This window comes from Triticum urartu, chromosome 1 (assembly GCF_003073215.2).
Source record: "Triticum urartu cultivar G1812 chromosome 1, Tu2.1, whole genome shotgun sequence".
NCBI classification, from domain to species: domain Eukaryota; kingdom Viridiplantae; phylum Streptophyta; class Magnoliopsida; order Poales; family Poaceae; genus Triticum; species Triticum urartu.
The window spans coordinates 43,471,495-43,484,432 of record NC_053022.1 but is presented as its reverse complement, the minus strand read 5'-3'; the positions used below and the strand labels follow the sequence as shown (position 1 = coordinate 43,484,432).

The window sequence follows — 12,938 nt, the reverse complement described above, 5'->3', positions numbered from 1 at the left end:
TTTCTGCTCGCTTATGCATGAAATGTATCATTTCGCCTTGATTTAATGTACTGCACTTTTCTTCGTTGCTCTCTGTTCTTCAATAAGTTAGAATCATATAGAACCTGGTATTTCTTGGTGATGTCTTCAGAACCCATGAATGTCATTTTGCACTGAAGGCTTGTAACCACTGGGAAGTGTTTGCCCTGATGTATCAAGTTGCCATGGGGGTGAGGAGGTGAAAGCTAGCAAGCCATCTCCTGATATTTTTCTTACTTCTATAAGGACGTTTGAGGTATTAGAATTATTGTTTTAGAGGTCCTTTTCTTACTAGCAAGCTTAATGCGGAACACTTATATTTCAGTACTTGTTTTTTTAACCGTGTTATTTATCTGCGGGTCTCTTCTTTGTCCAAAGTATGTGGTACTTATATTTCATTAATTGATACACCATTTGATACATGTGTTTACAAAAATAAATCTGAACATCTTTGTAGTAGTTACATTGAATAGCTACCTACTTACCTTTAATTTCTTTGTGAATTACTGTAATTTTATTCCGACAAAGTTTGAGAAAAAATATAGTAGTAGTAAGTACATCTTGATCATTGCTGATAATGAATACTCCCTCTGTCCCAAAATAAGTGTCTCAACTTTATACTAGCTTTAGTACAAAGTTGTACTAAGGTTGAGACACTTATTTTGGGACGGAGTGAGTATGTATGACCATGGTTTAAAGAATCTCTACTATATTCAAATGTGCCAAGTTATTTCTGGGTTATATTGAAGCTTACCTATTCTCCAATTGATATAGACATCAAATATTCTAAGCTTTCCTTTTGTTAGCAAACAACTTCTCAAACAAGTCAGCATTATCATTCACTCGGTAGGTTATTGCAAATGGAGCTGGGAGGAACTTCCTCCTACCGCTCAGAAAAACTCACCTCTCTACGACCCAAATTGGTGACAGATTCTCTATACTAAGTTATTTCTTGCGAAGAACAAGTGAATACAGAGGTCAAGGCCTTTTCTAGGTTGTTAAAGATTCTCTTCATAGTTTTTTTACAAGTGGTCAAATTAGGGGTAGTTTTGTTTTCTTTGTTACCACAACAAAAAATTCGGTTATATGTAGCTTCAATGTAAATTATAACAAGATGTACCTCTCCATTAGCTTTATTTATTGAGAACTATGTATATTTCATATTCATCTCAATATAGTTCTATGAATCTACTAAAATATCATGTATATTGAAATTTGATTGTTAGCTGGATGTGCCATTGAGTATGGTTGCAAGAATGTATTAGATAGGCGGAGATGGTGGGCAAAGGAAGAAGAAAAAGGGTGATGAGTTGGTAAATAAGTTGACAATACTAAAATACATGGTTGACACAATTGTTTATGCCCTATTTGCAACACACGGGCAATAACCTGTTTTATTAGAATGCCTCTCCATCTCATGTTGCATCCTGTAAAGTTTTTCTTCCTATTTCTTTGTCCATATTGCGATTATGGCCTATTGGCTCTCCCTTCTTTTACTATGGGGAAAAAGTTGACACTTTAATCCCATATGCTCGAACAATTTTCATACTGTGATGATTTTAGATGAACAACAATTGTACTATACTCGGCATTTTTTTGCCGTTTACTCTAACTCAGTTCAGTCCATTTATGATTGTTATTGCAGAGAACTGTACTTGACCATGAATAGAAAATGCACGTTAGGATGAAAATCCACCTTCAATCTATAAAATTGTATTCTTACACATACTCTAGGAAAAAAACTGGAAAGAAAATGTCTCAGTAAATGTCTACGCATTACAAAGGTTAAACTATTTACTCACTCCCTTGGAGGTTATATTCCTTGTAGTTTACACAGCCGGTCCCTTTTATTAAGTTGTTGGTATTCTTATCACAGTGCCTTGCTCCACTTGAAAAGCTCACACCTCCATGCTCGAAGAACAGAAATGCTGGTACATTGTTTGAAAATATTTTGTGTTCCACTGTTGTGTTAGAGCCCGGGATGAATGGTGGGTCCAATTTAGAACTAGGAGGTACTAGAACTAAGATAGGAAGGTGGTTGTTGTCCTTGTCCCTTGTTGTCCTGCTGCGGCGTCATCGATCACTAGCTCACTAAGAACATGAGTTAGTGGATTTTTTATAAGAGTGAGGGTTTAGAGTGAGCGGGGCGGGGGTTGGGATTGGTCTATTCAGTTATGAGCGGAATAATTTCCCTACTTTAAAAAATATGGCAAATTGCATTTCATTAGAGATGGCTTTGAAGCAAATTGCATGAGCAAGCAATTCATATATTGTTTTTGATCAAGTCATACAATATTCTGGTTAGGATCGAAAGGTAAATGCATTGGTTGATTACTTCAAGAGTTAATAATGGACATGGTAGCATATCAGTTGCAAGTCCAATAATGGACATCATATTTTGTTTCGTAATAATGCACGACATTCAACTGTATGTTACAATGCGGCAATTTCTCAGAAGACATTGGATCTGTCTTCTTGGCTTGTGGGCGGGGGCGGCACACGCCTCGTCCTCCTTGATGATGGTGGCGGGTCGGCATGAAGAGAGGGGGGGGGGGCAGAGAGCGGGGTGGTTGGTGGGGAGGGGGCTCCTCCTTGACGGTCTATGGGAAAGTACGGTGTGAAGGAAAGAAGTGCCATGACGAAGGTGGCATGGGCATCATACAGTTTTAAAAGATGGGGCTCTAGCGGGAAATCAAGTGGGAAGGGAAGGGTTCGGCAGGAAAAGGGGAAGTGCGTCGTGGGGTTGTGTTTTTGTTGTGGGGACCATGTGTTTGAGATAACATGGTGAATTGTTCAGTTAACCAGAACCCTCTATATGGGTTTGAATTGGGGGTCCAGGCGGTTGGATTTTGGGGAACCCACTAGACGCTTATTTGGTGTTCGAACATGCCTGGACGTATGAGGAAAAAATGAGCTTCGATCTTAAAGATGACCTTAATCATTTGTTTATTTTATTTACATGCATTGTAGCCTGTAGCAACGCACGGGCATTCTGCTAGTCTATACTCTAAAATGCATCTACATACATCCGTATGTGGTTCATAGTGAAATCTCTACAAAGACTTATATTTAGGAACGGAGGGAGTATACTGCAAACAAAGCTTTCCAGAAATATTTTCCAAAACTTCTGACAACACTCAGGTTCTTGTGTCATAACCAGTATAACTGGATTAACAATCTTTCTCCCATGGGACTTAAACAGGACAACAACCATACAAAACTTGCCAACACTCTCCATGATGCTTGGAAACTGCGCTCGCCGCCTACAGCAAACCACGTCTCGAGGATGATGCGGACCTAAGCACTTTTCTTCGAAGATTTCTTGTGGATTTTCTTCTGGGGCTTCAACTTATTCGATCCGGATGATGATGATTGCTTGTCTTTCCTCCTCTTGTTGTCCTTCTTCACCTTGTACATCGTGATTGCCTGGCATCAAAGTTATGTACAGCTGCTGTTAGATGCTGAGCTAGACAAATGGAAAAGGTAACATATACTGAATCCTGGAGGCTTGCCTTGCTGACATCCAACGGCTCCTCAAAGTTCTTGGCCAGCAGACTGTTCAGGATCTTGTCGTTCTGCTGTTTCTCCAGGTTGCCCATTCCTTTCCCTTCTACAACAGGGAGGAACTGCAGAAAAGCAACAGTTAAGCTAAGCAAACTATCAAATTACAAAGGTGCTTGGATTTACAGAAGGCAAATAAGTTCACAGGGGAAAAACCTTTCTATTTTTGCCAGCCTTCTTAAGAGGTTTCTCGCCAGGCAACTTTTTGTCAAACTTTCCACCGCTGGCAGTTGCTGCAGAAGCCATACCAGCAACATTCTCGAGATCTTCCTTCTTAGCTTTTCTAGGCAGATCAGCTTTTGTCCCTGTGATGGGCACGGACGTGGCAGCAAGCTGTATGTGACTGCATAATGTTTTTTCAGAAAGCTGTTATATGAGAAAGTCGAGTTGCTAATGTAATGAATAATAAACTAAGTAGTGCATGAGGTATATATATAGATGATACTAGCTACTCCCTCCGTTTCAAATTACTCGTCGTGGTTTTAGTTCAAATTTAAACTAAAACCACGACAAGTAATTTGGAACGGAGGGAGTAGTAGGAAAGGATTACCTTGGCAGAGCACCAACTTTTGCAGCATTCTTCAAATTTCCAAGTCTGTTCTTTTCTTGTTTATCTACCCTGCCCTTCTTCTCTTCCCTTCTTTGAGCAAAAGGATCAACACCAGGCTCTGTAATAAATCATACTTCGTTAAAAGGGTAATAGAATGACACATATACATTTTAGAACTAATTACATTGCCAATTTAGACTCGAGAGATTCAGTCAGTCATAAATGAAAAGATTACTGGAAAATAAAAATGATAGATGGACCAAATCAGTGTGCAAAGCAGAAGCGTGCAGGTTGTTAGCATTTGTGTCATGGCACATTACTGCAATAGGCACTCGGTGTAAAGCTCGAAACGATTGCTACTATTGTTGCAAAACAAAATGCTGCTCGTTAGATTCAATTAGTCAAAATGCAAAGAGCATTGGAGATTTAAAATGAACACCAGACTAAATCGGTGTAGATACGCAGAAGCATACATGCTGTTAAGCATTTGTGTCACAGCTCATGATGACTGCAATGTGTACTCGGCAGGGAAAAGCTTGAAAAGATTACTACCCTTGCCACAAAAACAAATTCACCGGTCATAGATACAGAAGACGAAGTTGCTCACCGTCTGTCAATTTGGCTTCAATGATGGGAACGTCTCTGTCATCATTAACACGATCATAGCCGTAAGTCCGCTTCCAGGAATTAGTTTGCTCGTCCCATGCACGCTTGTTCTTCTTGTGCTTGATAATCCCTGCAAGTATGTTCCTATCATATCAAACCCAAGCAAGTACACTTGCAATAAAAACATTCAGCAAGCCAGCAAGAATAACAGGCTCACCTTTCGACTTCGCGAACTGCTCCCACTTGGTAGGGGGCTTCGGCCTCGGCAACTGGTGACAGGAGAGGTAAAGATTATAAACATCTTGCAGTTTGCAAATACATGCATATATTATCATAACAAAAGTTCTGTTCAGCTTAATATCTCGTTTTAAGGATTGGCACAGAGCAGGAATGAGAAATTAGAATCAATACAAGCAATAATTGAAGCAATATATGCTGGTGGTGGCAGTCGTAGTTCCATGCTAATATGTCACCCTCGCGTCTGTAGCCTACACCAACCTACTAGCCGGCAGTAATCATTCTTCTCTAAATCAAATCGAGAGCAACCGAAAGCGTAGCGAGCAGAGATAGCATGAGGGGAGGAGAGAGAGGGATGCGGTAATATTCTCACATGCTTCTCGCGGGGCAGGCGGTTGGCGGGCGGCGGGAGGCGGACGACGGGGCCGTCGCGGCCCTCGGTGGCCGGCAGCGAGAAGAGGGCGTTGGCGACGGCCTGCGCCAGCTCCGTGGCCTTCCGCAGGCACTCCTCCCGCAGCTCCGCCCTGGAGGACGCGGCGGAGGCGGCGAGGTGGTGCGAGGGGTCGTAGGCCATGAGGTGGCCCAGGTCCACCTCGAAGTTGGTGGTGGCGGCGGCGGAGGCGGAGGCGGCTGCTTCTTCCGCCGCCATTGCTGCTGCGGCGAGTGTACGGGGGGTTTGGGGGAGGAGGAGGCGGCGTGGTGGTGCTTGGTTGGGTTTTAGTAGTGGCCTGGGCTGGCTCCGGGACACGGGCTGGGCCTCTGGGCTGGTTAACTGAATACGCGCTTCTGGGCTATTCTGAGTTGCGGGCCTATGCTGCAGTTTACCTAAGGGCAGCCCAGACTGGGTCACTTGAAGGGCAGTCTTGTCCCAAAAAAAAACTTGAAGGGCAGCCAGAGCCAGTGTCGATATCCATTGTGATCTAGCCGCCGCCGGCGCCCATGGCAGCCGTGGCCTTCTCTTTTAACAGTACTCATCTAATCTGCCTGGGTTTCGCAGCATTCATTTAGATGTTCCATTCAAAAAATCTAGGCCCTGTTCGAAATCTCTCCACTCTGCGGAGTTGTGAAGCTCGGTTTTGGCAGCTCCGTCAAAGTGATCTGAAGTATGGTCCGCTCCAGGAGCGGAGTTAGAGGAGCGGAGAGGAACCGAACAAGTCGCCCATGCGATCGGAATCCATCACTGTTATATTTCTGCCCTCTCATGTTTCTTCTCCCCTTATCTTTGTTTGTTGTTAGGGATGACTACAGAACCAAGTCTACAGGAACCAGTCGCCGTCTCCTACCCATGCACCGATGCACACAGCGTGCGTGCACCCTTCTACCCAGGATCCTGACTGCATTCTGTTACAGTGAGTGTGTGTCCGTATGTACCCTCCCTCCCTCTCTCTGATCCCCTTGTACTGCTTCATATATGCTTTTGTTTTCAGATCATACTGCTTCATATATGCTGCTCTACAAGGCTACAAGGGTGAATACAGTGCGTGTATTGCATGCTATTCTTTTATGCACGCTGATTATGTCTTGCATCTATTACACATTTCTACCTGATATGATATGCCCAGGGACGTCAAGGTCGGCCAGCGAGACGATGGGAGATAACCTTCATCGTCGATAGTCAGCGGGAAACAGCCCGGATCACCGGCCAAGGCCCCTAATTAACCGCTTATGATAAAAGTGGGGGCTGCAAAGCCAGCCAGAAGGTTTGCCTAGAAGTAGCCACCCTTTAAAGAATGCAAGATAGCTCATTGCTCGAGCGCATGAGCATGAAGATGAACGGGGCTAAGCGTTCTGCCTAAGATGTGGGATGTCAAAATGCATCGGTAAAGGAGCGTTCCGACTTCGAGGGAAGCAACCGTGTAACGAAAACATTGGTGAGTTCGAGAGCCATTTGACAGAATTGGTTGATCCATGACTGTTAGTTTTGGCATCAGATGATAGCAGCGAGCTCTAACATTCACACCCCCTCCGTCACATGACTGTAATCGCACCTCCAGCTAATCAGGCTTCTGCGTAGCACTGAACTTTCAAACTAGACTGTTTTAAGGGCTACTTACTGCGACTACCTGACTTTATTTTGCAGTTTGCATCTTTGCAGGCTCGAGATGGATATTTATGCATAAAATATAAGGCCATAACTGGAATCATTCAGATGGCAAGTACAGGATAATGAAACATCAAGGTGGTCTCTTTCAACATACAGTAACAAACATAGGCATGCAGGCAGCCAAACAAAAGCGGCTGCTCCAGGATCTGATGACACCACAATCCACAGAAGGTTCTCTCTCTTTCAACTAACTGCAAACAAGAAGGGACAGATATCCATCCATCAAGCCATTCCATTCCATCCATCATCCTAGTAACCCTAGAAGCTCAGCTACAGATTTCTACCACTCATCATCAGCAACCTCTACTAGACCACTACTCTGATCACTGACCAGCTCTGGCTGAACCTGGTTCTCATCTTGCTGCTACTCTTACCTCACCTCGGTTGAACGGTCTCATGGGCTTCTTCACTTGGGGCCCTTCTTCCACAGCCCGCTCATCCTCCGCAGCACGCCGCTGTTGCGCCGCTTCGGGGACTCATCGTCCGAGAACGGCGACCCCATCAGCTTCCCGCCGATGGACCCGTTGTACTCCGTGTCCAGCGACCCGGTCCTCTCCACCATCCGGCCGCCATTGTTGCCACCACCGCCCGCGAGCGCGGCGGCAGCGGCCTCCGCGGCCTTGCGCCACTGGTCGGACTGCACGCGCAACCGGCGCAGCTCCGCGTCGGCCTCCGCGCTCGCCGCCTGCGCGGCGTCCAGCTGCTCCGAGGCCCGGGCGGCGCGCCGGCTGCTCTTGTCGGCCTCCTCCGTCACGTACCCGAGCCGCATCCGCACGTCCTGCTCCGCCGCCTTGGCCAGCTCCAGCTCCGCCACCGCCGCTTCGTACCGCTGCTGCACGTCGGCCTCCTTCCTGCCCGCCTCCGACTTGAGGGTCTCGTTCTCCTCCGCCAGGCTCTGCAGCGCATTCTCCTTGTCCATCATGTTCGCCTTGAGCTCCGCGATGTCTGTGATCGACTTCATCAGCTTCGCCTCCAGCTCCGGCTGCATTTCACTCAGCCTGTCTGACCTGTGAAGGTCCTCCTGCGCCTTGGCTGTCAGTGCTGCCTGCGCTGACATGAGCTCGTCGTTCTTGCTCTTCAGCTTGAGCTCAATATCACAGACTTGGCGTGTGCACTCGGACTTCACATTCTCCAGCATCTCATAGACGGTCTTTGTCTCGAAGGTCATCCGAGTTTGCTCCTCCTGGTACCTCATCTCAGCCACCTCAAGCGCCATCCGCAAGTGCTCAATCTCTGGGTCAGGACTTCCACAGCTTCCATTGACGTCACTGGTGGGATGCACGCTCTTTTTCAGAACTTCAGTCAATGGACTGCCAAAGCCACCATTGGCATTGCCTGCCTGTGCCTCATTCAGAATTTCATTACCTGCAGCCTGCGCTTTCTTCAGATCTTCCTCAAGCGATGCTACCCGAGCTTTAGACTCACTGAGTTCTATGTCCTTTGACCTCAGGCATTCCTGCAACCGGACACCCTCAGCTAGGAGTGTGTCAATGGTGGCCTTTGCGGTCTCAAGCTGCAGCTTGGCCTCAGTTGCCATGGCATTCGCATCAGCTGCAGCCTTGTCACTTTCACTGACATTTACTTTCAGGGCTTCAATCGTTGCAAGCCTGAGCTCCATCTCCTGCTTCAGCCCCTCGAGCTCAGAGTCCGCATGCTCACATTGCTTGGCACGGGCTGTATCGGATTGCACCGTCGCCTCCAGCTGCAACTTCAGCCTCTGGATCTCAGACAAGGCCGAGCTGAGTGCAGCGGCATCCACCGACTGCTGTTTCTGCAATGCCTCAAGCTCGGCCTGCCAGGTGCGGTCACGCTCCTGCTGGATCTTGCGCAGCTCCTGGAGACGGGATTCCTCTGCTGCTGAGAGCACGACAAGCTGGCACTGCGACTCCTCCAGCTTCGACGATGCATCCTGCCCCTGCTTCTTTGCTTCATCGGCCTCCTGCTGTGCTTGGCGCCTTCGTGCCTCTGATGCGCTCAGCTGTTCCTTGGTCTTCTTCAGCTCATCTTGGAGCTGGTTGACCTTAGACTCCAGCTCAGTTAGCCTACTTGGGCGCTTCTTCTGAAAAATGAATGCAGAGGTATTAATTAAGCAATATAAATGAAACTTGCTGCAAAAGATTCTGCGTTTTCCAGTGCTGAACTGATTATAGATGCTAAAGCCTATCATCATACTACTTCCAGGATAGCTACTTGAGGGTGTGTTGGAATGTACAAGGCTTTTTGAGAAATGGAAGTTCAGTTCTTGTAAAATACATTGAAAGGGGTACTTTGGAATGTCGACTGTTTTTGAACTGAACAGAAAGCAGCAAATTTAAATCCACTGAGGGCAATCAGCAACGCAACGACTGCCAAACAAGTAACTTTCTACCTCCGTAACTGGGCTCCGTGGTGAACGGCGCTCAATGACCTTTGGGCTCCTCTCTGTAGGTGTTCTTGTCGGTGTGATCCCTGCGGAGTCAGTTTCATTCCCTCCAGTTTTAGCCACACGAGACGACCGCGGAGTTGCTGGAGACGTCCTCTGCGGAGCATCTGAAGAGCCATTCCTACTGAACACAGAACGACAAAAAAAAACTTAGTATAAAGTACATATCTAATGCTAGTATCTGTACAAGAAAGATGAACAGAGCATAATATTAATTGCTAGTATATATGCTCAGCAGCTTTGCGTTCCAGTTTGGTTATTTATTTCAAACCAAATTGACAACATTCACTTGCAATAGAAAAAAGGTCTATTTCTACAGTGCTGTTAATATGCTACTATCATACAACTATCTTATTGGCTTGACAGAGATAAGATACTACAAATCGTACAACCATCTTAGTGGCTTGAAAAAGATAAAGAAAGAAAAGGCCTAGTCAACACAAGATCTGTAAATATTAGTATTTCACTATGCAGAAGTAAATGGCTATTTTGACCTGCACTGGTCCCAGTACATTAGACACATTTAATACTACAAACGATATTGCCATCATTTGGGTACTGCTGTCCACCGAGGTGGTGGACACTGGCTCAGAGACGCACATGCGTGTGTAGAAAGGACTACAGATGCGCTTGGCAAACAAACACATGCACAAAAGGAAGGAAGGAAGGAAGGAAGGAAGAAACACATGGAAGCTACCTGGTTTTTGAGTTCTGCATGATGAGATCCCTCACCAGATCCTTGCGCACTCACTCAACTTCTGCAAGAATCACTACAGAAAGTAAACACATGATTGCTAATTAGCTTGAAGTAACTACAGTGTAAGGTCATAAGAAATCACAGGATGCAGATTACTAGCAGTGCAAAGTTCAAAAACCCACATCAAAGTTAAAATGCCAAGAAAAATGACATAGGGACTAATTAACCTGACATAGTTACAGTTCATGAAAGCTGAAGAAGAAGTGGTGCTATGTCATTCCTCTTTACATCTAAATTAAAAATGTGCAGCCTCACACGCCCTATAGCCTCAGGCAGAGGTAACAAACAGTGCACCAGGCTGCACTGCACACAAGGACTGAGGTTGGCCCAATCCAAGGAGCCGTCAGGTTGAAGGAATCCAGCAAACAGCCGCAAACCTACTCCCACTACAAAACCTAAAATATTGCAGACATGGCAAACCACCCTTGATTCATGCAACCGGCACAGTGAGCACCCAAGGGCTGGAATGGGCATCCTTTCCTGCTTTCCAGGGTGGGGAACAATAATATGAGCCAGCCTGCCTGCCTGCCTGCCTGCCTTTCATGGAAGGGAGTAAAGAAATGGTGGTGAAAATTTCAGAGGGGGAGAGGCTGCGGTAACTTGCACAGTTACAGAGAATGGTGGTAATGAGGCCGTTATTATTATGAATCTGTCCCCAATGGGCGTAGGCTAGTAGTAGATCCTGCTGCTGCAGGTTGAGTGGAGTGGAGGAATGCATTGATGGGGAAGAACAGGTGCAGGAGGGGGGGAGGAGGATAAGCATTTGCTGAAAAGGATGATTGGCATTGAAGCACTGTGCGGATTTGTAGTAGTGGTAGAAACTCGCAGTGGATTAATAGCGGATTAGGGCACGGATGTTGTACATTGTACACAAGGAGTAACAGTACTGGGAGGGCCATTTATTCGTGGGTCTGTACTACCCAGCAAGAACAAGGAAAGGTTGGGGCTCAAGAGATTCAGAAAGGAGAAGAACTTGCTCCAAAGAAGAACACATGAAAGATATCAAAGCATCTAATAAAATGTAAACAAGCTGCAAAGTAGGGATGGTGAAAAAAGCAGGAGCTTTTCTTGAACTTGGGCACTAATAGCTGCTCCTGCTCGACAAACCATGGAGGAAACGGAGGCATCCAATGCCAAATCCCTCGGCCTCTCTCCCCCCATCTTACTCCTACATTCACCGAATCATCAAGAGAAACAAATCTCTTCTTCTTCTTCTTCTTCTTCTTCTCCCCCCTCTTTCCTCACGGAACAAACAGATGCTATATCCAAGAACATGCAGTGGTTTCTGGGAGAGCAAGAACTGAGAGAGCGGATCGAAGGCACGCCATTGCAGCAGGGCAGGGAGGAAAAATCTCTTACCTCTTCTTCCTTTCACCCTCTATCTCTCTCCTCCGGGCCTTCCTTGCTGTTCTTGTTCTTCTGCTTCTCACTCCTCTCTTTCCACTGCCCCTGTCTGCTAGTGTGTGACTGCGTGCGCCGAGCCGAGCGTCTTCTCTTCTCTCGGGTCTGCCATCCCACTCCACGCTCGCTCCCCTTTCGCTCGCTCCGATGGGGGCGGATCTCCTGCGCCCGCTGCGCCTGTGGCCCCGCGCGTGTCCCTTCCGGGGCGTGCGGCGTCGCGGGCCCACCCGTCGGTGCCCCGCCCGCCCCGCCCCGCCGCGCCGGGCCGTCCGTTCCATCCCTGGTCTCGAGGAGAGAGGAGCGGTCTCTTCTCGTCTCGTCGCCTACCGAGATGGGTGACCTGACGTACTGGCTGGTGGGGTCCGCTTATAGGTGGGCCCGGTTGGTCAGCGTGGTGGATGTGGGGGCGAGGAGGCGTGGCTGGGGGTGGGGGTGGGGGAGTCCCGACGAGCGCTGCGCTGGTGAGTCAAACGGGCATCGCGCCTCTGACCCGGCGTCCATCATCACACAGGAGAAAGGTGAGCTTCGTAGATATTTTTCTTGTTCGTTTGGAATTGGAAAAGGCATGGTAGCACTGCCGAGTTTCCATGTGTTTTTTACTAGTGGATGGTAATTAAGGCCTTCTTTGGTTCATAGGATAGGAATTTTATATGAATAGAAAAATTATAGGAAGTGAGATGACATGTATCTTAATTTCTATAGAGAAAGAGATGCCATTTGATGCATAGGATAGGAATTTTTCCACTAAGTCTAGGCTAATGTTTTTTTATCCAAAATGTGAAGGATTGATTCCTATCCTACATGGGAATAGAAATTCATTCCTACAAACCAAAGGGCTTTAAAGGAATTTTTTCTTTGCAAATCCTATCCTATAGAATTTCTATGAAATTCCTACAAACCAAAGGAGGCCTAAATCAAGAGATAAGAGAAGGATGTTCCTACAAGGCTTCACAGAGTTTAGTGATTCTCGGCCGTTGGATCGTTTCTCTTGATGTGTTCTCGTCCGTCCGATCGAGATCTGGAGAAGCCTGGGCCGTTGGATCTGGGATTGACACTGCTGAAATGAATAGTAATGGCAACAAAATGTAAATACCGTGCCTTCACCGGGGCATTTCGGTCATTTCGCCTAGGGGGGTATAAAAGGGGGGCGCTCTGGCGGAGACCTAGCCGCCTCCTCCCTTGCTCGCTCCTGCAGCCGCCTCCCTCCCTCCCTCCCACGCAGCCGCCTCCCTCCTCCCTCGCTCGCTCCTCATCCGGCGACGGCGACGGCGGCTCCCGCGCC

The 12,938-nt window shown here is 47.0% G+C and overlaps 2 protein-coding genes across 5 annotated transcripts; both read right to left on the bottom strand.

The window, feature by feature from the left end:
* Positions 1–3,105: 3,105 nt before the first annotated feature.
* Positions 3,106–5,665, bottom strand: LOC125545710 (ribosome biogenesis regulatory protein homolog). The gene is made up of 7 exons (XM_048709745.1): positions 5,346–5,665; positions 4,953–5,004; positions 4,737–4,865; positions 4,130–4,247; positions 3,736–3,922; positions 3,531–3,644; positions 3,106–3,444 (listed from the first exon to the last, which is right to left on the bottom strand). The coding sequence occupies exons 1-7, from the start codon at positions 5,619–5,621 to the stop codon at positions 3,316–3,318; spliced, it is 1,005 nt and encodes a 334-aa protein (XP_048565702.1). The 5' UTR covers positions 5,622–5,665; the 3' UTR covers positions 3,106–3,315.
* Positions 5,666–7,139: 1,474 nt separating this feature from the next.
* LOC125545691 (interactor of constitutive active ROPs 2, chloroplastic) lies at positions 7,140–11,772 on the bottom strand. Of its 4 annotated transcripts, none has more exons than XM_048709721.1 (4): positions 11,615–11,772; positions 10,196–10,268; positions 9,445–9,622; positions 7,140–9,135 (listed from the first exon to the last, which is right to left on the bottom strand). In XM_048709721.1, the coding sequence occupies exons 2-4, from the start codon at positions 10,213–10,215 to the stop codon at positions 7,483–7,485; spliced, it is 1,851 nt and encodes a 616-aa protein (XP_048565678.1). In that variant the 5' UTR covers positions 10,216–10,268; positions 11,615–11,772; the 3' UTR covers positions 7,140–7,482. The 4 variants fall into 4 exon arrangements, with proteins under 4 accessions (XP_048565678.1, XP_048565685.1, XP_048565691.1 ...); XM_048709728.1 differs by having other exon boundaries at positions 9,445–9,619; XM_048709734.1 differs by having other exon boundaries at positions 9,445–9,619; positions 10,196–10,256; positions 11,615–11,771.
* Between the last annotated feature and the right edge of the window lie 1,166 nt (positions 11,773–12,938).